The 26,229-nt window shown below is 36.4% G+C and overlaps 1 protein-coding gene across 3 annotated transcripts in view; it reads right to left on the minus strand.

Annotated features, from left to right (window-relative positions):
- The window catches only part of PRKN (parkin RBR E3 ubiquitin protein ligase), a 1,996,139-nt gene that overhangs the window by 261,957 nt on the left and 1,707,953 nt on the right, over window positions 1-26,229 (minus strand). The window contains exon 10 of one of the 3 annotated variants that reach the window (XM_069070395.1): window positions 24,796-25,228. The exons of the other annotated variants lie outside the window; for them this stretch is intronic. Coding sequence (XP_068926496.1) covers window positions 25,157-25,228 — 72 coding nt within the window. The 3' untranslated portion in view covers window positions 24,796-25,156. Of the gene's footprint in view, window positions 1-24,795; window positions 25,229-26,229 lie in introns of those variants that run through there. 3 annotated transcript variants of the gene reach the window in all.

The raw sequence follows: 26,229 nt of genomic DNA on the forward strand, positions 1-26,229 counted from the left end.
AGACTAATTTTCATGAGTTCAAATCTGGCCTCAGGCACTTACTAGCTGTATGTACTTGGGCAAGTCACTTAACCCTACTTACTTCAGTTCCTCATATATAAAATGAATTGGAGAAGGAAAGAGAAAACCACTCCAAATGGGGTCATGAATAGTTAGACATGACTGAAAAATGCCTGAACAATAACAATTGTCAAGTCTCTTAGAAAAATCAGCCTTATAAATATAAGCTGTGTGGAGGTGTAACTATGTGTGGTTGATTAAATGATATGGGAGTTTTAGTGAGGATAAGTTCAACATGACTCAGTATGATCTTAAAGTCAAGAAAGCTGATTCAATTTTAGACTGCATTAAGGGAGACCCAGAATTCAGGAATAAAGAGATGATAATACCATTACAATGTTTTCAGATTATATCTGGAGCAGGAATGTTGTGTTTGGTTTTGGGTGCTACATCTTAGCAACAAAACTCACAACCTGGAGAGTGTTCAGAGGAGGGCAACAAGCAGAATGAAAGGCCTCAACTTCCATATATAACAGGGCTGGCTGAAGGAACTGATCATATTTACCCTAGAGAAGAGGACTTAGGAGGACATGATACGTGCTTCCAGGCATCAAAGCGTTCTCATTCAAGAGAAGGATTACATTATTCTAATTGTCCTCAAAACACACAACTAATGGCAAAGAGGTACATTTAGGCTTGGTGTAAGGAGAAACTTTCTGGTAATTAGAGCTATTTCAAAGTGGATGGACCTGTGGGAAATGATGGGTGGTCATTCATCTGAGAGCTTTAAGCAAATGTTGGGTAATTGCTTGTGTCTGTGGTAGCGGACTTCTGTCAGGTAAAGGTTGGACTACATGATTTCCAAGGTTCCTTTAAACTCAGAGATTCTGTGATCATGTGAGGGTATTCCAGGCATGGGGGATGACTTCTGCAAATACAGGAAGACAGAAGATGGAATGCTGAGTTTGGGTAATAACTAGTGATATAGTTTACCTGGAAGATAGTAATTTTAGAAGGAAAGATAATGAATTTTGTTCCAGACATGTTGAGTTTATATGTGTGTGCGTGTATAAATATATTTATATACACATATATACATACACATACATACATACATATGTATATATATATATATATATATATATATATATAGCTTGGATATGACTAAAAATGACTGAACAAAAAACATACACATACAAATGTACATATGTACACATATGCATATGTAGACATTTGAGTAAGAACCACAGCCAGCATGGGACAATCAGAGCTCAGATCCAAGGTGCCATCATGGAAATCTTTGTCTTCTCTCAGTGCCGCTATGATGCCAAACTATCTACACAAATGTCCTACAACTGGCTTTGCAGAAATATCCTCACTATGTAAAGAGAAGCCAATCCTTTGTACATATTTCTTTGGAAAGTGGAGAAAAAACCCCATAAAACACACTTTTACACTAAGATAGCCATTGAGGGTTTACCGAATACTTAAGAGACATTTCCCGGAAAAGTAAGAGCTATAGATCACATGTGTGAAACCACCAGACCACCAATGTATTTGCAATTTTGTTTTCCAAACTACTTTGCAAATATGGGCATGGCTTCCTTTTGCTCAACCTTGGCCTGACCTTCAGCTCTGAATAATCTTAAAATTACTTCTCCTCTTCTCTACAATACTGCTTCATACATAAATCTTTGCCCACAAAAAACTGTGGGAATTATGTGTAAAGGGCTAACTCTCTCAGTCCAGTTAAAAAATGTTAGCCGGATTAAAATTGAAGCTCCCTAAAGATTCTGCTCCCATCCACCTTATTAATTATGCTTTTGGAGGCCTCTAAGGTGTGGAAACTGTTAGTACAAAGTCCTTTCCACTCTGCACCAAGAAAGAGTTAGACAGATCTCAGCTCTCTACTGTTTTTTTTCGTTTTGGGAAATTAAATGAAAAAAATTCACATGCATAACTTCTGGGTATTAGCAACTTCTAAGAAGACAGCTCATAAAATAGCTCCAAAATGGCTTAAGTTTACAGAACCCTTTACTTTAGCATAATAAGGAAGCTAAGCCACAAAGGGTCTTTTTTTGGTGTGTGTTTAGCTTTCAGAATTCCTTTCTATAATAATAATGATGACGACGACCACTGGTTTGTTGTAGTTTGGTCCTTTTCAGTTGTATGACTGGGGTTTTCTTGGCAAAAATACTAGAGTGCTGTGTTGTTTCCTTCTCGAGCTCATTTTACAGATGAGGAAACTATGGGTTAAGTGACTTGCCTAGGGTCATACAGCTAGAAAATATTGGAGGCTAGATTGGAACTCAGGAAGATGAGTCTTTCTACCTCCAGATCAGGCACTCTACTCACTGTGCCACCTTGCTACCATAATAATAAATAAAAATAATAAACTAATATTTATATAAAGAAGCACTGTGTAATGAATAGAGAGTTATCCTAGAAGCCAAGAAGACCTCAGTTCAAGTCTTGCCTTTAATATATACTGGCTGTGTGACTGTTGATTATGTGAGGTGTCTGAGATAATTCTGCAAGATTTTAAACTGCCAAATTTGAACTCAGGAAGATGAGTCTTCCTGATTCCAGTTCTGGTGCTCTATCCACTGTGCCACCCAGATGCTGAAAGGAATATGATTAACTGAGATGCTCCATTTATAAGGATACACAAACTGAGACACCCTTCTTCCTATCTAAACATATTCCAGTTATTCAGACCCCAGGGTCTGTCTGCCAAAGCAGACAACTGAGGCCTCCCATCCAATTGGTATTGCCTAAGAACATCTTTTGGACTAAATTCCTGGATGGAGGAGGCAACCAAACCAAAGTGAGAGGAGTCCAAACATAGTAGACTCAGGAGTTACTGGTTGAAATGATCTTGCAAATGTTCTTGAGCCCATCATGCTTCTCTATGACAGCCTACTCCAAGTAAGCAGAGATACGTGTCTCTGATCACCAGTCCCCGCCCGACCTTTGACACTGCTGATAAAGGTTGGGAATGATGCAAAAAGAGCTACTAGTCGTTTTATTAATGCACATTACTTTAAATACTCTTCTTCTCCCACATACTTTTTAACATTCTTGCTTTTTCTGCACAAGTATCTTTTGACAGGGTTGTGATTTCCATAGGATACACTCAAGCAGTCAATGATCTACACATCCATGAATGGAGGGGAAGTATCAGCGATTCATCATTGATAGGATGAAAAGTTTGATGAATAAATTAATATATTTATCTCATTTTTTTTAAAGAGAGGTTTATTTCTATATGTATTTATTAGAGTTAGCTCAGTACCTGATAACAGCATGGCTTCCAGTGCCTGCTGAAAAAGAATAAAATAAAAAATTCCTTGTATCTCTGCTGGAACTATGAGAGGTCAATATTACTCTAAGGGGGTATGGAGAATCTGTCATTTTGAATCTGAGACTCCAAAAGCTTTAATCAGTGTTTTGAACGGTTCTACTAAAAAAAAAACCAAGCAGGGTCCTTTCTTGTGGAAATAGGAAAAAAAGAAAAAGAAACCAGCAGGTGAAAACTAGAGTTCTACACAAAGATTTTATTTTTCCCCCTCCTGAACTGCTTCTCTTTTTCTCTGTAGGAATTCAGTGAGTTTCTGTGGCAAAGGTGGGCATTGCTTTTGCTCCTCTATTGTTAGGTTATATATGGTCTTTGTAAGTGCTAAATACAGAGCATGGTAGGGGATACATACACACATATTCTCTCTCTCTCTCGTTTCTCCCTCCCTCCGTCTCTCTCACAATAGCAAGCTTCATGCCTTGTATTTTAGAGCATAAAAAGGAAAATTATTATGCTTTATCAGCAAATTAAATGTTGACTTCATCAAACCATGTAAAAATCTAGCAAAGCATTTTTGGCCAATCTGATTTAGCATCAATAGGTGGAAGAACGTGTGTTTTGGGGAACAGAAACCTAATCTATTCTATGAAGTGCTTAGCTTAATGTTTCTCCATTAGATTTGGGATATATCTGTGTAACCTAATAGGCATACTTATCAATTAATCAATGAGCATTTATTAGTATTAAGTGCCCACTATGTGTCAGGCACCAAGGACACAAAGAAAGGAAACAATAACCCTATTACAGAATGTCTCCATTAAGAGGAATACTACTAGCTATATCCTTCCCAGTTATTTTCCTTTCCCTGTAAAGTACTTTCAATTAGTAGCTTACAGTACTTGACAAATGCAATCTTATATGCCACCATTTCTGCGATTCCATTAACAATAGTTTATGATGGCATTTACATTGCTAAATTATCATTTTTCATTCTGCTTTTAATAATGGGTCACACGTTAAAAAAAAAAATTTCCTTTCCAGTATCACGTTGTTCAGCTGTTTCACTCGTGTCTTACTCTCTGTAACCCCATTTGGAGTTTTCTTGGCAAAGATACTGGAGCCCTTTGCCATTTCCTTCTACAAGTGCTTTACGTGATATGAATGCTATTTAATAGGCTTTTATAGGGAATAAAGGGAATGAGGAAATGGAGAGACTAATATTGTAAAAGTTTTGTACTTTCTCCCCATAGTAAAGAACATGACATGAACAATTTTGCCAAGTGCTTCATTTATGGTAAGTGAACCACCCACATCACTCTGCCCGTTCACAATAAAACCTTGTTATAACAAAGTCAGTTATGGGTTTAGGTGTGTCTTTGAGAAAATCACATATTCTGCAATGCATAACAATATAAAATGAAGACAGTGTAACTACTGTCATTACATGAATATTAATCTTATCTCTCACCAGCAGTATTACAAGAAAGAATCATTATGTCATTACTAAAGAAGCATTTTAAAGATATGACTTTATAAATACCACTATATTTTAGGGAGGAAATAAAGATAAGGATTGGATCAGCTGTTTTGGAAGGGGAGGTATTCAGATCTGGAATTTCATTGGAAGGAGATGGCTTTTATCTTGTCAGGAAAGGGCTTTTATCAAGGCAGAATAGCAACTGCTCTACATTTACACCTTTTTTTTTTTTTTAAAGCAATTGGGGTTAAGTAACTTCCTCAAGGTTACACGGCCAGTTATTTCCGGGCTAAGTATCCGAGCCCGGATTCGATCCCCAGGTCATCCCGACACTGGGGCCGGTACTCTTACTCGTTATGCTACTTGGCCTCCCCTACATTTACACTCTTAAAGAATGGTCTTAAAGAATGACCTACTCATGGTCAAATCAAGGTTTTCCTGACCCAGTCCCATGACCAAAGAAAGGTTAGGCCTATTGGCCTATTCATTATCATCTGATAAAGATGTACCACTGGTCAGGAGGTAGACCAGGCAATAAAGTACAGAGAACATAGCACAAAACACTTGCTACTATTAGGTCATGCCATAAGAAATTAACCGCTAGTCACATAGTTTTTTTTTTTTTTTAATTTTGTCTATTAACACTAGAATGAGGAACTCATAAGAAAAGGAAGATCACAGAGAGCCAAAGTGCACAATTGGTAGTAGACTTGCTGACATACTCAAGAGTACTTTAAACTTCAGGTTGAAGGAAAACAGGATAATATTCACATAGTAAACATTATTGGACACTAAGAATGAAAACATGGAGAAAAGAAGTATGATGGTAGAAGGGTTGTAATTTTCAGAAAGAAACAATAGGAAAGAAGGTCGGGAATACTTAATAACTTTATAATATACATATGTATTTATGTATATTATATATTTATGTATTATATATATAATATACTTATAACTTAAAACTTTAGATGTCTATATACCAATTCACAGAGCAGTAAACTTGCAATTTTAACAGAGGGAAGTAACATAATTTTGTAGGTATTGCTGTGATTTGGTGGGATGGAGCTATGAAGGCAATGGAAAGAATGTTACACTTTTTTTGTTTAAAAGAAATCAAATACAAGGAAATGAGAAATCCTACTTAAAGTTGAAAAGATATACTTCTATCTGGAATTTTACAAAAATGATGGTTGAAAATATTGAGAAAATTTAAAAGATGATACAATGAGAGAGAAATAAAAGTGACACAATTACAGGACATATTGTAGGTACATACTGCTCAACCAAGTGGAAAATATGGATAACACTTTTCTTATATTAAAAAAAAACTGTCATAGTAGCAAAATATTTTAGTGATCTGGGTTTTCAACTACCTGGAGATTTATTGGCAAGTTTGATCAGCTAAAAGAATAACATCTAATAAATTATTAATCTCATTTCTTAGAAGGTAGGGGAAATAATGAGGGGAATTATTACTCTGAACTCATTTTTGATCAACAGAGAAAAAACAATTTAACTTTCTCAGCAATGTAAATACAACAATGTAGCAGCAAGCACCCTAGCATACCCAGGGTGACTGCCAACACAGGTTCTTAGATCTGCTTTTCTAAAGGAAAGCAACTCAAAATGAGTTAACAATCTTACTTTAATCAAACATATCATTTACCTAGTTCAAGGGAAAAAGGTTAGCACCCCAACTTCAGATAATACAAACAAGTTACAAGCAGAAGTTACAAGCAGACAGAAACAGATTAGCAGACAGGCTTCCAACTCTCTGACCATTACATCCATACCTAGTCAGTCACCAGAGAGGGAAGCACCAATATCTGGGTTTTCAAAGCCAGGGGGCTCAATGGCTGTCCAGAGTCTAGTCTGGTCAAATCACATAACTCTTCTCAAAGTGAGCCCCAAAGCAAAGCCTCACATCAAGGTATAGATAGCCTTCTCCTGGATCAGAGAATGTCACAACCCTTTTGACCCACTGCCCAATCACAAAGCACCAAGGTGTGGGCATTCCTGAAAAATAAACCTCCTGCCACAGGCTTCAGGTGACCACATTCAGCCTATTAGAGGGCAGAGTATATTTTCAAATCATGGAAGGTTCCAAGAGTCACTTAAGCCTATCAAAGGGCCTGGGGGCAGGGAAGATCTTACATTCCCATTCCCATAACAAACAAGAACCATAAGGGAAAATGACCATATATCACAGAATTTATATTGGCCAAGGAAAAGACCACTTGGCATAGTCCAATTTTCTGCTGGAACATCTATGCTCTAATGTCTTATTGGTGTCTCAGAGTTCACAAGCCTCAAACCCACCCATTTCTTGGCTGCCTTATTTTTCTTGACCATGGTACTATTCTTCCAGTCACCCAACTTCACAAAGTAGAATTCATCCATTATACTTTAGCTTCATCACCGCTCCAATTCAATTAGTTGCTAAGTTTTGTTACTTCTATCTTCTCAACATTTCTCATATCTATCTCTTTCTCTCTACTCATACCATAACCTCCTTAGTTCAGAGCCTCATAACCTCTGGCATGGGCTATTGTAACAGTCTCCTAATTGGTGTCCCTTGATACATTCTCTCCTTGCTCCAATCCATCTTCCATACAGCTGCCAAAATGACATGCCTAAAATAGTTTGACGTCATTCCCCTACCTAGGAAAGTCTAATGACTCCACATTTCCTTTAGGATAAAATACAATATCTGAAATTCTTTATGTTTCAGTTCCATACTATTTTTCCAGATTGACTACAGATTGCCCCCTCTTTTCCTCTGCATTCAACACTTCTGCCAAACTGGTCTAATGGCTATTTTTGCTTACAACATCCCTTTCCTTACTTTCATGCCTTTATATAGGCTTATAATGTTTTCCCTCTTGGAACTCCAATTCCCTTCCAGGGTCAGTTTTAATGTCATCTCCTTCAAGATGCCTTTCTGGATTGCTCTGCTGTTAATGGCCTTTGTATGGGGCATGTATGTATGGGGCCTTTGTATGAATGTAGGGGCAGCTAGGTGGCGTAGTGAATACAGCACTGGTCCTGGAGTCAGGAGGACCTGATTTAAAATTTGGCCTCATATACTTGACATTTAACTAGCTGTGTGACCTTGGACAAGTCACTTAACACCAACTGCCTTGCCTTTCTCCCTCAAAAAATAAAGATATCTGTGTATAGGCATATATGTATGTGTGTGTATACACATACACACACCCATATATATATATATATATATATATATATATATATATATATATATATATATATATATATACATATATACATCTCCTATATCTACTTGTTTAGGGACATGTTGTATTTTCACCCATAGAATAGAAGCCCTTTGAGGGCAGGGACTTTATTACTTATGTTTTGATACTCCTGGGACTTTATATCCTATCTTGCACAGAGTAAGCCTTTAGTAAATCCTTGTTTTTGATTGATTGACTGAAAGGTATGACCTTAAATTGTACAAAGCAGAATTTGATAATTCAGAGGAAATACAGGCATGTTTTATAAAAGGAGATTCTAAACATTCTAAATGTTACAAGAAGGTTAAAATGTTTTTTAATAAGAACAAAGAATATGTGAGTATAAAATCATGAAATGAGAAATAAATGAAGAAAGAATTTAAAGAAATCATATTGTAGGGCAGGTTGCTTTTTCAGCTCAGATTTAAAATAGTATTAAATATGGAAGAAGTACATAATCAAAGGCAGGAGCGAACAACTAGCATTAGGTTTACAGAAAATAAAACCAAAGGAACAATGTTAAAGATAATACTAATGATTTGGTATGACAAAATCTTGGTGTGGAAATATTTCAATCAATGGATTAAGGCAATGTGGTTTAGTGGACAGGGTGCTGAGATTGTAGTTAGGAAGACTTGGGTTTTAATCCTACCTAGGTCACTTACTATCCCTCTATGACCCTGGATAAGTGATTTAACCTCCTGAGTCTCATTACAAATAAGGGTGTTAGACTGAATGAACTTCAAGGTTCCTTCCAGCTCTAAATCTATAAATCTATTCATTCTAAGAACTGGGTAAGGGGGTTGAAATCAATAAAATTTAATTTAAAAGAAATTAACACAATGTCAAGGATTAAGTTCAAAACTTCATTTATGTAAGCACAGGATAGAGGAAACATGGCTTGACATGAAAAAATACATGGATATGAACCAATAAGACTAAGATGTAGTGGTCACCCCCCCTCCAGACAAAAGCAAAAGCAAATCTTAGCCTGTATTAATAAAAGTGTAGTTTCCAGATATAGGAGGATATAGTCATAGAATCATATAGTTTTAGAACTGAAATGGAGATCAATTAGTCCAACTCTTTCATTTGTAGTGAGGAATAAAAACTAAGGTCATATGACTTGCTCAACACCATAAAATTACAGGAATTCAGAGCTAGAAGAGAACTAAAGAGCCATCTAAATAGTTAAACTGTGACCTGAAAAAACACCCTTTTCATGAGATATTTGACCCATGATCAACCAATCCTTTGGCTTGAAGACTTCTAGAGAAGTGGGGAGGGGGTTGTGTGTGTTTTATCACCTCATGATGCAATCCATCCAACTTTGTACTAAGTAGAGCAGTAGATGTGATTATTAGCAAGAGTCTCCTCTCATGGAGGCAACTAGGGGTTCAGTAGACAGAGTCCTGGGCCTGGAGTCAGGAAAACCTGAGTTCAAATATGTCCTCAAACACATACCAGCTGTGTGGCCCTGGGCAATTCACTTAACCTTTGTTTGCTTTAATCCCTTGAAGAAGGAAAGGGGAAACTAGTCCAGTATCTTTGCCAAGAAAACTTCATGGACAACATGAGTGAGCTATGGTCCACAGCATCAGGAAGAGTCAGACACAATTGAACAACAGCAAGGACAATATCCTCATATCCATCAAGACTGAATTTATCTCTTTGCAGCTATGAACCATTGCCTTGAGTCTCGCCTTTCTGGGATCACGCAGGTTAATAGAACCAAGAAGAGAACCGAGTTCTCTTCATTATCAGATCCATGTGAAAGGGTTACGAAAACTGCAAAGTATCTTATAAATGTGAGGAACTGTTGCTGTTATTGCAACATGCCAAATTCCATGACAAAGCTGAATGACTATAAGATTATACCAAAAATATTAGAAGCAGTATACATAATGGTGAGTACCCTGATGCATCTTGATAACTGTAATGCCCAAAGGTAACTTCCCAAGGTTCAAAATACCAGCATAGGTGCTCTCCATTTTATTCAGTGAAAAATTAAGAACAGAGAAAATCAAAATATAGCATAATTCAAAATACAGCGGTCACCAAGTATAATTATAATCTCCAAGTACTACTCCACCCCTGGACATTATAATTCATTTAGTCAATCCCAAAGACCCTCTTCTAAGTACTACTCCACCCCTAGGCTGTACATTCATTTAGTCAACCACAAAGTCCCTCTTCTCAAATGGAGATTAGTTTCCAATCATAAGTAAAGTACATTCATTTGGTCAATCACAGAGCACAAACAAGTCAAAAGTTCCCCACCCTTGGATCACAATTGAATCTACCCCAGAGTTACAACAAGCTTAAGCACAGCATTTAATACCCAAAGAGAGGTCTTTTCTTCAGGTTGACCTGAGGCAAGTTCTCAGTAATCTTTGTTCCTGGGGAGACAAAGCTTAGCAAGGCCACAAGATACATTGCCAGTGTCTTCGTGAATTCATTCTCTGTCTGCAGAACAGTCCTAGGACCCCTGAAAACATTAGCAAAAACCTCTTCCAGGATTTCTGTAAACATACAACAAGAAAATCCTTCTTCAGGGCTTCTGAACCAACAGCCAGGTTCCAGAACCTCTGCAACAACAGGACTGTCTTTCACCAGTGAACAAATCTGGCAAAACAACATCAAAACAGACAAAGTACCAGCATAACAGCCATGTCTCCTCAGTCCTTGGAAGCTCTGGGTGGCAGCTCTGAAAAGTCCTGGGCAATTCAAACTGGCCCTCAGCAATTCTTTCCGTCTCTCTCTGCCTCCAAGATGCTGATTCCAAAAAGTTCTTCTGCCTCTCTCTTTGCTTGTGTCTCTCTAAATTTATGTCACCAGCTCCTCCCAGTTCAGCACTTTCTTTTCACATCAACAAGTCCATCCCACAAGTGGGAGTCACAAGCTCTGGGTTTTAACACAATCAATCCAAAAACCAAGCCAATACAGGGGGATCTTTAAATTCCATTACTATTACAATATCATAATGGATAGAAAGCTGAACTCACTGTCAGGGAAACCTGAGTTCAAATCCTGTCTCTAGCACTTACCAGCTGTGTGAGCCAGGGCAAGTCATTTAACTCACTTTTAAGCTTCTCCATTTGTAAAATGAGGATGATATTAGTCCTTACCTCCCAGGGTTGTGAGGATCAAATGAGGTAACATGTAAAGCACTTTAGAAACTTTAAAGTGGTATAGAAATGTTAGCTATTATTATTATTTTCTCACTTGTGTGTAGCATGTAAGTCAAGTATTTTAAAATTGCCTATAAAATAGTATTGAGAAGATTTTGAAAACAAAGCAAGCACAGAGAATAACAAAAGCCCTCAAACCCCAAATTCCAGAATAGATGATTAGGCCAAACCTTCCTTGGGCAACGATTCATTTAGAATGTGGAGCACATCTTATCCAGACTACAGTAGGAGATGTTGGGTCAATAGACTTCAAATAACCAGAGACCTTTATCTATTTAATCCTATCATTTTACTTCATTTCTCATTGATTAAACAGCTTCTGCACTTTACAATAATATACTGCTATTAATACAAAGGGCCCAGAGATGTCTTTACCTAAGAGACTCTTTTAGAAGATTCCTTTATTTAGTTTTATTTCTTTGGAAAAAGAAGTCCTGGTCTGAGCACTGCTTTCAGTATCCATTGTCTTTTCACTATGAAAATCATCCAAATGAGGTTGATAAATAAGTGGCCTGAAGGATAACTAGGTGGCACAGTGAATAGAGCAATGGCCCTGAAGTCAGGAGGACCTAAGTACAAATCTGGCTTCAGGCACTTTACATTTTCTAGCTGTGTGACCTTGGGCAAGTCACTTAAGCTCAAATGCCTTCCCTTCCTTCCTCCCCCCACCCCCAAAAACATAAATGACTTTTTTTTTCTCTTTCCTCTTTAGCAGGCAACACAATTTAAAAAATCCTGGGACCAAGAAAAATTCCATTTGGTTCTTTCAAAAGCTCAAAAAAGATTTGCTCATTGGTACACTTCCCTTTATTCATTTTGAAATCAGCAGGTGGCTACATGTCACCTGCACTCTTTAAAGAGCCACACTTTAATTTTGGAGTTGGAAAGGCTTGCTACAAGTGTCACTGTATTATTATTAGTAGTGCCTTTGATTAAGAAGTCTCAGAGGACAGCCCCATTCCACAGGTGGAAAGCCGCTAATGTGCTGTGTTGCTAGACCTTTAAAAGAGATAATGGACTTCCTCTGAGTTATAGACCTGTCAGTTTAACACTAATACCTCAAGAAAGACTGGAACAAATCATTTGGCAACCAATTTCCAAGCACATAGAAAGGCACAGCACCAACAGGACTTTGTGAAGAAGAAAGCATGTCAGGAACAATATTATTTCTTTCTAAGAATGATGGGCCTTGCAGGAGTGAGGAATGCAACTGACACCCTAGGTTTAGCTCTGCAGAGAAGAGGAAAATCCACCTTCTTTTTGAAATGTGCTAATAGGCTTCACTTGACAAATTACTTCTAGGACATCAAATGGTGATATCTTTCCTTTAAATAGATTCTTATTTTTTCCCCCTATATTCTCCTTGGTTAAAGACTGTGCAGATAGATAAAAAGATACAGCATTGGCCTGTGTGTAGACCATAGGTTGGCTGACTATTCTATTTCCACCTTTAAGGAAAAAAAATGTTAAAAGGTAGAAAAGATGTGCCTTCTTCTTGCTCCATGACTTTCAAATGGTAAGCCAGAAACATAATGTGGCTGGACTCATCCCTAAAGGGCAATCTCTTATACTCAAATTCCAAAGTGGGATTATGCCTAGGCTGGGCCATATGTGGACACAGAGTTTAGATAGTCTGAGTATATTTCCAGATATAAGGAAACAGAAGAGACTGTTGCCTCCAATGGGATTAAAGTGGCTGAATGACACTTCTGAGACCCACTGAATTGTAAGCTACATTCCCAGAGGGAGATCAGGAAACTGACGTAATCTCTTCTGTTTCTTGGACCTTCTATCTTCTTAAGCTAGTCCAGAATTATTTAAACCATGGGATTAAGTCTCTTTTGTGGAAGACTTGGCCCAACTGTTGAGAAGTGATCCAAATAATCTCCTACCATAACATTATTTTGCTGCAAAGTCTTTGCCAAGAGGGTAGACAAGGACACTCCTTTATCACTGACTGAGATGATTTTGTCCTAAAATATACTATTAGTTTTGTGCTGTTTCTAAATTCTCATTAAAGATAAAGAACTATGAACTGGTACTTAGTACATGCCTTTGGTGTTCTTATTTTATTTTGGGAGAAATAAGAGAGTTTATTGCTTGTTCCTTATACACAAGCAAAGCCTTTTTTATCGTATCTATCGTCTTCTTTCTCAAATGAGATAATCTATGTAAAGCATTTGACAAATAAAAATGTCAGCCGTTATTATTACTCTTGAATTTTTGAACTATTGGGATCTTTTAAAACTTCTCACAAAACTAAACTTATTCTCATTCCTATTGTTTTATACTCTAACAATAGTGCTTTCGATGCTATATTTCTTGGTGCTTTTTAAGAAGAGTGAGAGGATTTTAATAAAATTTCTTAGTGGATTTCAGTCCTGTTTTTCTCAAATGTTCCATTCAACTTAAATAATATGAGAGAAAGGTACTTTATGCAAATCATAAGCCTGACAGCAGAATAGCTTTCCATCCATTCAGGCTGCAGTGAACTTAGCAGTAGTTAGGACTTAGTTGATTTAAAACCACAACAGCTAAAGGATTTCTTTTGCTCATGCCTGTCAGAGATGAACTGTCTGATGTTTTTTCTATCTACAGAGAAATACCACGTCTGAAATCATGTGGGAGCATCCCAGTTGGCACAGTGGGAAGAACACTGGCTCCAGAATCACATGATTTGTCTGTCAACCCCGTTTTCCAACTGACTTACTATCTTTGTGACCTTGTGTGAGTCATAACCTCCTGGGGCAACACTTTCCTTATCTGAAAAACGAAAGGATTAGACCAGATGGGCCTGAGGTCCTTTCTAGTTCTAGAATTATGAATGTGTGATCCTATGAAGACCGATGCATGTATTCAGAATAATCCATGAATTTTCCACAATTCTTAAATCAGGTAGGTAACTGTGATCTAACACTACAACTGAGATTAGATAAATATCTGTGGACTCAAGACTTAAGTTGTTTCCATTTGAAGGAACTCATTTCAATTACCTTATTCTGAAGATTTAAACCTGAAAAAAATGCAGAGAAGAAACACCTAGGTTCTTAGTGAGAGCACAAAATAGGGACATGAAAAATCTGCCAAATGCCATTATATTTGTTATAGGATTTAACATCGAAAAGAGGAGACAGATCTAAGAACATAGATTTAATGAGAACCCCCTCACAATAGCAAAACAGAACAAAAAACAAATAAAATGAAAGCAAGCAAATTCCACAAAATAAAATGGGAAACAGTCAGTTTATTTTCTTTAGTGGCATCTTTTCCCATGTTTTGTATGGAAAGAATTTATGTTTTCTTTGCAAGACTTAATTGCAGGTCCAGAAGTTACGTGAAACGTTGTCTTTATAAGATTGCATTCCTTATATCCAATGTCCCAATTAGACACTCACAAAATCTAAGATGTCATTAAAATTACATATGTGGCAAATGTTCTCTTGACATTTTAAAATGCTTTCTAAATGAAATTTATACTCCCTTCAAGAGGGAGTAAGAACAGTGACAGATGTTGAAAAGTTAAGATATCTTAAGTCCAGGAATATAAAGGAAAAAAAAAACTATGTTGAAGGAAACCAATAAGAGAAAGGATATGAACCACATATAGGAAATACATATAAGAAAGAAAGAATACTCAACCAAGTTGGCAGATAGTTTATGAGAAATCCAACCATGGTGTCAACCCCATCAATTGGCTAGATAAAGAAGAGGAAAAAATAAGATGGATGGCATGAAGACATCACCAAAGTTGGTAAATGAGATCAAATAGAGTCAAATGATGTAAAGATAATGACCAGCCTATTACCAAAAAAGCATATATAATAAATACCCAATTTAATGTGAAAACAAACCAAACAGATTCTAGTAGTAGAAGGAGTACAGTAGTTATCAAGAGTACCTTTAATTGAGATCTCCTGCTTTTGAAAAATTACTCTTATTTTACAAAGAAGATAATTGATTAAATACATAGTTTTTAGTAACAATCGCTGGTATTTATAAAGTATTTTAGAGTTTAATATGCGTTTTCCTTGAATCAAACCTGAAAAGGAAGATGTTGCATGGGATGGTCTCTAAGACCCCTTTGAGCTCCAAATCTATGATCCAATTAGGTCTTATTATTGCCCATTTTTAGATAAGAAGACTAAGACTAAGAGAAATTTTGCTTTAACCTAAGTTCCACAGCTAGTAAATGAAAACAAGAGATTTGAAATGTGTTTCTCTTCTTGTCCCTTTCTCTCTCTTCCTCTCTCTCATCTCAGAAGAAAAGCTTGTGTTCTCTGCTCCCCTAAACTCTCCCTTAACTCTCACCTTTCCTATTACTGTAGAGGGTAACACCATCATCCCAGTCCTTCTGATTCTCAACCTAGGAGGCATCCTCTACTTCTCAATATCTCTCATACTCCATATCCAATCTGTTGCCAAGATCTGTTGTTTTCACCTTTGCAGCATTCCTCAGACTCGCTTCTCTACTTTGATAAGGTCACCATTCTGGAGGAGGTTCTCATCCTCTCACACCTAGACTACTGCACTTACAAGCTATGTGACTCTGGGCTAGTCACTAGTCACCTTGTTTGCCTCAGTTTCTTAATGTATAAAAATGAGCCAGAGGAAGAAATGGCAATCCACTCCAATGTCTTTGCCAAGAAAAACCTCACATGAAGTCATGAAGAGTCAGACATAACTGAACAACAACAGCAACTTTATCATAATTAGGATTAATTAACATTAAGTGACTGGTCTGTGCTAAAACTACAACTTTCACATTTCAATAAAGAGATGACTTTCTAGGAAAATCTGTGAAATGTATGCATGTCTGTATAATATACATAGAACTTGTTATCTGTTTGAACTGTTTTTCTTGATTTTAAGAAATACTTTTTATGATTTTCTCTCCTAGCTCATCAAGCTGGCTCAGAGACAGTCTAGCAAGACTATTCCTGATCTTTGCAAGTAAGTCAATCTTATGGTTTAAAATTAGATTTTTTTTGGAAACAGTTTTGTCAAATAAATACAGAATACGTATTCTATGACATTTGTTAAAATTAACTTTCTTTTCTAAAACCTATAATTATGAGCATCTTGGGTAAAAATTCAACAAACATTTTTAAAGCTCTGTGGGCACAGTGTGCAGGCTATTAACTAAGTCAAAACTTAGATAAGACACTGTCTTTGTTCTCATAGAGATTACAGTCTGATGGAGGAAACAACCTCTGTATAATACATACTATCTTTCTATACAAAGATATAGATATAAAGAAAGTAGTATAAAAGAAAATAATATAATCCACGAATAAGAAAGATGCAAGCCAGGTACTCTGTGAGGGTCTGAAAGGTCATTAACAAATAGGGCTCCAGGGATACTTTTATGGAAAAGATAACATTTAGGCTAGGTCTTACTTTTTAGGTTTGTCACAATGAGATTGATATATGTGATACCATAAATATTCTTTGGGAAATATTACAACTTAAAATGGAATAATTATTATATATACATATGCATGTATATGTGTGTATATCTATATATACACACATACACAAATATATATATATACTGTAAAATCTGGCCAAAGACTTGTTTGTGTGTTCCAATTAATTGTCAAGGCAGTATGCAATAGGAAAAAATATGGTATACAGAGCTTTAACTTGCCTCAGTGCCCACATGGTTCCATTGTGCACATTGAGCACACACTGCTAGGTCCCATCTCTGTTCTTGGCCATAGGATTTGTGACTTTGTTGGGTTGACCATGGATTCTTCTCCAATGTATCTGAAGGCCTGGCCCTCATAAAAGAGATATAGTTATGGCCCCAGTTTAAATCTAATATCAAATCCACCTTGAAGGGCCTATTCGAGTACATTTTATTATTAAGTACATTCAGTACAATTATCAATCTGTAAGACTACAGACAGAGGAGTCTTATCTGTACTTGTAAGATCTCTGTAGCCTTAGGAAGACTTATGTGAACTAATGCAGTGGTAGGTGAGCAGAACCAGTGGAAAAATTTGTATAATAACAACACAACTATAAAGAGAAACAAAGACTTAAGAACTCTGATCAACACAATGAACAACCATGATGTCTGCCCATCTCCTGACATGGAAGTGAATGAGTTAGGGTTAAGATGAAATAGAAATTTTTCGACATGGGCTAATGTGTAAATTTGTTTTGCTTAACTAATGTGCACTTGTTTTAAAGATAGGTAATAGCAAGAGAAAGTAGATATGTTAACTGAAAAAATGAAAATTAAATGTTTACAAAAGGAAATCTCTAGACTTGTAATTTTGCTTATATCTGGCAACCAAGAAAAGCACAAAGGTATCTATTTATAGACAAATAAAAATTGCTGAAATATTTTAAAGAGCTAATCTTTTCATTAAAAAAGTTTACCCATTTAAAACATGTTTCTTTTCAATCTTTTTCTTAACTCAGATATTGACACGGACATATGACCTATATTTTATAACTCTTAAAGTACTATATAAATGTGAGCTATTATTCTTCCTACCATGACTATCTTTTAATTAACCTTAGTTGGATTTAGAAAAGAAAATGTAATGACCTGCCATAGTTCTACTCCAAGACTTTTTGTGGTATGGAGGTGATCCTATATTCTCTTTTGTTTTAAAATAATTTGTATTGATCTTTTGTTTTTACATCAACTGTATTTCCTAATATTTTGCTCCCCTTCACAGAGAGACTTCTCTTACAACAAAGAATAAAAAAGAGAAGTTAAAAAAATAGTTTGGTAAAACTAATTGACATATCAAACAAATCTACCAATATATAGTGCATTATTTCAAAAATAGCTACGTGAATTCAGTCAAATATTTAAAAAGCAACTGGATGATTAAATTAAAACATAAAAATGGTTTGTCTGGATCTATGAATGACCTGGGTTTTTCATTTATTGTTGCTGTTGTTTAGTCATTTCAGTCATGTCTGATTCTTTGTGACTACATTTGTTTTTTTGGGGGAGGAGTGGGGGGGACAAAGATACTGAAGTAGTTTGCCATTTACTTCTCCAGCTCATTTTACTGATGAGGAAACTGAGGCAAACAGGGTTAAGTGACTTGTCCAGGGTCATACAGTTAATAAGTGTCTGAGGCTGGATTTGAACTCAGGAAGATGAGCCTTCCTGACTCCATTCCTGACACTCTATTCACTGTGTCACCAAACTGCCCTCATTTCTAACTGCTATAATATTACTGAAAGTTATGAAAGATGGATCTATTGAAGTCTTGAATTATGATTCTAAGATGAATATATTTAAATAAACAAACTCAATTTTTAAAGATCAAAAATTAAAAGTTGGCTAATAATATGCGTTCCTATGCATAAATTTTTAGAAGGTCACATAAAAAAGTTTAGGAGCTTACTATCTACAATCAACTCATTACTTAATATGAGTAATTATATTAAAACATGACCAGTCTTTTCCTACTACTGTGACTGCCTATATTATACACCTCTCCCCCACCCATTTCCCTATGGAATGAACTTCTTCCCTTTTGTCTACCTTGTTCTATGAGGGTCACCTCCAGTTGTCCTTATCTATATCTTGCCACTGGATCCACTTGCCACTGGATGACTCCGGAGGAAAAAGTGAGGCTGGTGACTTTGCATAGCCCTCCCTCACTTAAATCCAATTCACTGGCATGTCATGGCATCACCTTCTTGATGCCATGGTCCTCTTTGAGAACAAGCCACCACTGCAGCAATCTTCTTCTATACATCCCTCAAGGTATGGTGGAGAGAGGAATAGTTCTGCCTCCTACCCTCATGTATGACCTTGGGGAAGTCATTTAATCTCTTTGGGCCTCAGTATCCCTATCTGTAACAAGACAGAGCTGGACTTGGGGGCTTCTCAGGCACTGTCCAGTAATTTTATTATCCAATGACTCATAGCTTTTCACTTATAATTGGAACAAAGATCTGGGAAAAAAGAGGAAAAACAGTCTTTATTAAAGTGAGAGCTAGTGATATTTTCTTATAACGTGTTATTGAAAGGCTCATCAGCTAAAAAAAATCCCCATCAAATAAAATCCTCTGTATTTTGACTGCTTTTTCTTCATTTTTTTTTCTGACAGGAAGAGAAAATGTGGATCTGACTGTATTATTGGAATACCTGACTTGTTTTCTCAATGTCCCCTTTTCACTTTTACAAGTATTTCAATACAAGTAAAAAGTAAAGATAATAACAAAAAAGACTGGTTATTCTAAAATGCATAAAAACCCCTCTAATTTGACTTTCCAACCAATTGTGGCAACAGAAAAGATTCTATCAATCATGGCAGAATGGCTTTCCACAGAATTGATGAACTTTGTATTTCATATATATCCAGAGGTCAATGCACTGCAATGTTTCTAGCCATTGCTATTGAGAATAACCATTTCTTAGTGATAAATATGTCCTAGAAGAAACTATTATTTGTATTGCATTATTTTAGGCTAGGACATTATTAAAAGGCCATAGTATACTGACATAAGTAAGAGTTCCCCATTTTCACAGATCATTGCAAATCGTGTTATACATGATCAGGAAAATAGTATTTCAGTCATTTTATGGAAAGTCTGTCATATTTTAGCTAAGAAACAACTTGCTTAGGAATTGGAGCATAAGGCATCGAAAAGATGCAATTCTATTTTCTATAAGCTAAAGTGACCAGTCAATAGAAGGAGGCAGGGTATGATTACTGCCTAGAGCTTACTACAGAAGCCAGCAGCCTAGCATTTAGCAATAACGAAAAATGTCTGTGCTTTTTGTATTTCCTTGAAAAGTTATCCATATAAAATATACTTTGACCTAGGTTTTTAATTTTTAGTGTTTTTTTAATACATTTTTTTTGTTTTTTTTTCCAGAGAGCAATTGGGGTTAAGTGATTTGCCTAAGGTCACACAGCTAGTTTTGTGTTAAGTGTCTACGCTAGATTTGAACTCAGGTCCTCCCAACTCCAGGGCTAGTGCTCTACTCACTGCACCACCTAGCCACTCCTTTTAGTTTTTGTTTTTTTTAAAGTAAACTAATATAAGCTCAAATTCTTTCAGCATAAAAGTTACAATTAATTTATATATGGTCATAAAATTAAAATAACTTTAAAGGAAAATAAGAATTACTGTATTCTTTTAGTATTTTCTTGACGCATAATTTGAATTCCCAAGTTCTACTAATGCTAAACAAAAAAAATAAAGAAAAGAAAAGAGAAGGGGATATTGGGTGGAGGGGAAAGAAAAGCAAAAGCAAAAGATTAGAACTTAATCATTTAGGTTTTACTCAAAAGGTTCTAGCTGAATCTTTATGCTGCATTTGAGTTTGTCTCGCGCTCCTTCCCATTTTAGGACTGACAAAAAAACAAATACATACACAGCATGTGCCTTTGAAAGAGTTTTGAAGTGACAATGATGAGCATAGGCCTCCAAGAAGAATCTTTGTACACAGTAGGTCCTTGATAAATCCTTGTGCAATGAAATAATTTTAAACCATAACAGATATCTTCATCTTGATCTGTTAAGCTTCATCTCTCCTGATGTAATATGGATCCCTAAGACCATTTAGAGATTTAATCTTTAATGATTTAGAAATTTCAGTTTTAATCAGAATGAACAAATAAAACTCTTGGTTAATGCCCTGTTCCCTAGCTTCCTAATTCATGACAGAAATCTCACTCTCCAGTTCCAAATGGCTTTAAAAGATCATTTCCTAGGACATACAATATCCCGGGATGGAACCAAATATGATAAAGATGTTTTATTTATAGAGTATGCATGAGCCTGGATTGCCCCAGCCTTCTTTGTTGCCAGGTCAGTGAGTATAATGTAGTCCATATTTTGTTGCTGTTTTCCAGCATTAAACATGTCAACATTTTACATCTCAGCCATAAAAGTTAGTGAGATAGGCCTGATGAATAGCAATAAGACCAAAAAAATAAACCAAAACCAAAACAAAACATAATGTGAATATCTTGGAAAATCAATTAATATTTTTATGAGCAGCAATAAAAATATTGTTGAGGACTAGCAGAGATTGAGGTCAGACTAGTTGACCTCAATATATATTCTTGGTTGAGCTTTGCTTATCATTGTAAATAAATGCTGTACCCTCTGTCAAAATTGACATCCCAGTGCACACAAAGGCAAGAGGTCTTATAAATTCACAAAACTCCTTATTTAGCTCAGTGGCTCTCATTAAGACATATAAACTTGATATCTGGAAATACCACAATACTGTTGGAGTCAGAGGCCATCTCATTGGTTTTTCTGCATCTTTGAAAGGAACACAGCCATATATTGTGAATGTCATATTTGTGTGTGCCATTAAAAGTAAGTGTACAAATAAGCAGGCACTTGAATGCTTTTTGACAGTGATTTTTGATGTGAACAGGCAAGCAATTCAATCACTGGGTGAAGAATACTAAATCCATACTATCCTGGATGGAAAACAATGACACAACCAAAAGGTAAGACACAAGCAGGGAATCCCTGACTACCAGGTGAGGGAAGAGATGAGAAAAGAACAGGTTAAAAGGAGTTTTAGAAGCTGGATTTCATTGGAAAACCTTTGGAAGATAACAGTGGGTTATGATATAGCCATTAGTGTATTGGTAGGAGTCTACTAATTGGTAGGAGTCACTAATAGGCAAGTGGTACTGGATAGTTTGGGGAAAAAAAGCCAAGACATCCCATTGTAATCAATTCACTTAGGAATCCCTGGTCTTGGGGTCAGACAAAGCAAACTGGCGGTTTGCTGGGGAGAATTAACAGCAAGAGTGAGAGAAGAATTTGGATCTCTCAACTGATATAGACAAGGGAAAAGAGTATTCCATTAATCTGAAGAGACTGCCCAATGCTTGCTTTTCTTCCAGAATCTGCAAAAATTCTGATGGATCCATAATTTCAATCATGTGGGTACTAACACATGTGGGTACTAACATGGTGCCATTGCCTACAACCTAATTGTGTCTTCTGATCCTCTGCAATTCTAGGTCATGCCTTTCCCATAATCATAAGGAGCCGAAAATGCTCTAGAGGTCACTGTCTGGATTTTTTTTTTTTTTTACCATATGGGAAACGGATACCAGTGCATCGTTCAGAAAAATCATTGTTATCCCTGAATCTCACTACATGACTGTTCTACCTTCTTTTTCTGTCCTAACACTTCTTTAAGGTAAGAGGAAATAAGTCCACAGAGTGAAGTATATTGCTTCAAGTTAAATATATATGAAATGGAAGAGTCAGGATAAGAATTTTGGGTTTTTGTCTGTTCTAGTTTTTTTTTTTTTTTTTTCCTAATCTGTTCCTGTGATTTCAGCCTTGCGGAAACTAATTTATTTTTTTTTTAAGCAATCAGGGTTAAGTAACTTGCTCAAGGTTACATGGCCAATTATTTCTGGGTGTGGTGCTGAGTGTCTGAGCCCAGGATTCGATCTCCAGGTCATTCCAACACTGGAGCCGGTGCTCTTACTCGCTGAGCCACCTGGCCGCCCCTAAGCAATTGGGGTTAAGTAATTTGCTCAAGGTTACACGGACAGGTGTTTCTGGGTGGGTGCTAAGCGTCTGAGCCCGGGATTCAATCTCCAGGTCATCCTGACACTGGAGCTGGTGCTCTTACTCGCTGGGCTACCTGGCTGCCCCTATAGTCCTCATTTTCAAAAGTGATATAATTCAACATGTCTTGGAAAAATAACGACAATTCCTGTGATAAACTTTGGAGTTAGGAAGCTAGGCAATTAGGGAGTGAAGAAATTAGGACCTAAGACTCTAACTTACAGATGAGCTGCTAATAACTTATCAGCAGAGGAAACTTTTATATTAGGCATTATTCACATTTATAAAACAGTAGATCCAGATCAGGGATTGCAAGGAAAGAGAGGAACACTGTATATAATCTGAATCTTTTTATTCACATTGGAAAAGTACGTTTATTTAAAAAAAACAGAGAAAGGATAAATTTTCAAGGTCTAAAATTCTTTGGGTAAAATTCGCTTAAATGGAAGATATGTTCTCAAATATGAAATTTTTAGGATACAAACAAATTAATTTGAAGAAGAAGAAAGGAAGTCAGTTAAAGAGACATTTATGGCTGTACTGTGACCTTGCTGACCAACTCAAACATTTTATAAAAGCTACTTTTCAGACAAGATAAAGGTTAAATAAGTAATAGGCTCATTGGTTAGGAGATAGGTAGGCTGAAGGCAATGGCCTGTTAAAAATGGGAGATAGTATGGTATCCTTTCTGGGACTCAGTTTCTGTATTGAAAAAATGAGGTGGCTGAACCTGTGATGTCCCTCCTATTTCTAAAGTTACAATCCTATGAATAAGTAATATTTAGATAGTACTTAAAGTTTTTGCAAAGCCTGTGATCCATATTCCTACATTTAATCTTCCTAACAATACTCTCACATATTGAGTACAGGTATTTTCATCTTAGAGATGAGGAAATTAGGCCTTTAATCAGATATCAGGTAAATGTCAGAGATGGCATCTGAATCCATATCCGTTTGACTCCAGGAACATGGCTCTTTTTATTATACCTTTCTGTTGAATCGCTTTTCAGTAGTATCTGACACTTTGTGACTGCATTTGGGGTCTTCTTAGCAAAGATACTAGAGTGGTTTGCCATTTCCTTCTCTAGCTCATTTTACAGATGAAGAAACTGAGACAAATAGGGTTAAGTGACTTGCCCAGGGTCATAGTCTTCCTGATTCCAAGCCTGGTGCTCTGTCCAGTGTACCCCCTAATACTCTGTCTCTCCAGTAAATAATGGAAAAGAATGTAGAGTTACTCATTTCTTATTCTGATTCTATATTCTTAATCAAGAGTAATTAATCATCTTGAGATTGGAGAATGTAGGATAAAAATGGCTATCAGGGGAACTGAAATCTAAGATAAGTAAAGAAATGGTTGGAGAGAACCCAGTTGTCTTTAAAAAGGTACAGTCTTTTGGAACAGATGAAATACCCCATGGGGTAGCAAATTCTTTCAGAAGTGATTGCTGTGCTAATGAGAGCTATCTCTGAAAAACTGTGGAGATAAGGAGATGGACTGCAAGAGTGAAAATGGGTAAATGGTCCTAACTTTCACAAAGGGGAAGAAGAAGATGACTAATTCTTCCTACTCTAGGCTGGTGACTTTATTTCTTAGTGCCTTAGTCATCTAACCACTTTCATCTATGTTGGAAAGCCTTCAAAAGGTTAGAACTGTGAGCTGAATCTAATAAGATAGAACCTAGGAAGGATCAATATAAGTAATGTCCTGCACTTTGGGTCAAAACATCCAAGGCACAAGTTAGAAAGAGAAGCTAGAGATAAATAATGTTCCATCTGAGGTTTAGTGAACAGCAATCTCAACAAGACACAAGAGTGTAACATGGCAGCCTGAAAGCTAATGAAATCTTTAGACTGGAATAATAGAAATGTAGTATAACTGGTGCAGAAACATGTTTTGCATGATTGGACATGTATAACCTATATCAAATCACTTGCCTTCTCATTGGGGGTGGGGGAGGCAAGGAAAGGAGGGAGAGAATTTTGACCTCGAAATTAAAAAAAAAAAGTTGAACATTGGTTTTGCATGTAATGGGGGTGGGAGATAAAATATTAAATCATTAAAAATTTTAAAAATAATAGAAGCATAGTGTCTGGGATTGAGGAATCCGGAATGCTGCTACATTCTGCCTCTCAGATGAACATCTCAACTACCACGTTCATTTCTGGGCATCGTGTTCATAGGCAGAAAAATGAGGAGTTGGATTGAGCCCAGACCTACAGCTTACTCTTTGAATAAGAGCTTCCTGTCATCACTAGATTGAAATGGAATCAATTTACAGAAAACAAAACAAAAACAAATAGGCAAAAACATACTTTTTACTCAAATGACCAGAAATCTAGCTTTTGTACCAGGTGAATTATATCCACAGGGAATTCTTAGCTCAGGCCTTCATTATCTCTCACTTCGATTACCGAAGGTCTTCCATCTATCTGTACTGCAAGTCCATTCTCCATTCTCTGTGTTCTATAAACACAGAATAGACCATGTCACTCAGCACTCCCCTACTCAATAAATTCCAGATGTTCCCTGTTGCCTCTAAAATAAAATATTACTCTCTTTAGCTTTTAAAACCCTAAAGAATTTGGCTCCATCCTATCTTTTCAGTCTCATTTCCCATTAACCTGCATTCCATCCAAACTGGCCTCTCTCTTCCTCATACATTATGTTCCATCTTTCATCTCCTTGCCTTTTCAAAGTCTTGCTAGGGATGCCTTCCCTCCTCACCTCTACATCATATAATCCCTCTGTCTTTAAAACACAACTCAAGCACTGTCCAGGTATGTGAGTGCTCCCCTTATGAAACTATTTTGTATTGATTTTTTGAATACTTACTTTGTATATACACACGTCCATACATATATATATACACATGTGCACATACACATATCTTTAACTGAATGTTTAACTGAATTTTGTTAACTGATTTTTAGCTTTGAGAAAGCTTAGAGAGGATACATGACAACTTCCTTCAAGAAAATGATTTATTGTCATTTGGAAAAGGGTCTTAAAGTCTTGTTTCCTTGACCCCATCGTGTAGAACCATAGAAATGAGTGGCTACTGCAGAGAGGCAGATTTCAGATTGATATCTGGAAAGACAACCTAATAGTCAAGAGTTGTTGAGATGACATTTGTGGGGAAGTAGTTACCAACCAGTGGAAATCTTTAAGTAAAGACTAGATGACTTCTGGGTATATTGCAAAAAGAATTCCAGGTCAGATATGGGTTTGAATGGATGACTTCTGAGATTCCCTTTGTCACAGAGACTTTCTGATTTAAAAGAAAATAGGGCTTATCTATATGTTAAGTGGTCACTTCTGTATTAATAGTACTCATTCATCCAGGCATGAATATTTTCGCATAAAAAGACTTGCATGGGAGGGAATATAAAAATGGATAAAGACACAGTCCACGTTTATAATCTAAAGAAATTCAATATATAGATATACATTGAAAGATGAATAAA

Source organism: Petaurus breviceps, unplaced genomic scaffold (assembly GCF_028583685.1).
Source record: "Petaurus breviceps papuanus isolate PSGF00001 unplaced genomic scaffold, PetGlider_PUasm1.0 90808, whole genome shotgun sequence".
NCBI classification, from domain to species: Eukaryota; Metazoa; Chordata; class Mammalia; order Diprotodontia; family Petauridae; genus Petaurus; species Petaurus breviceps.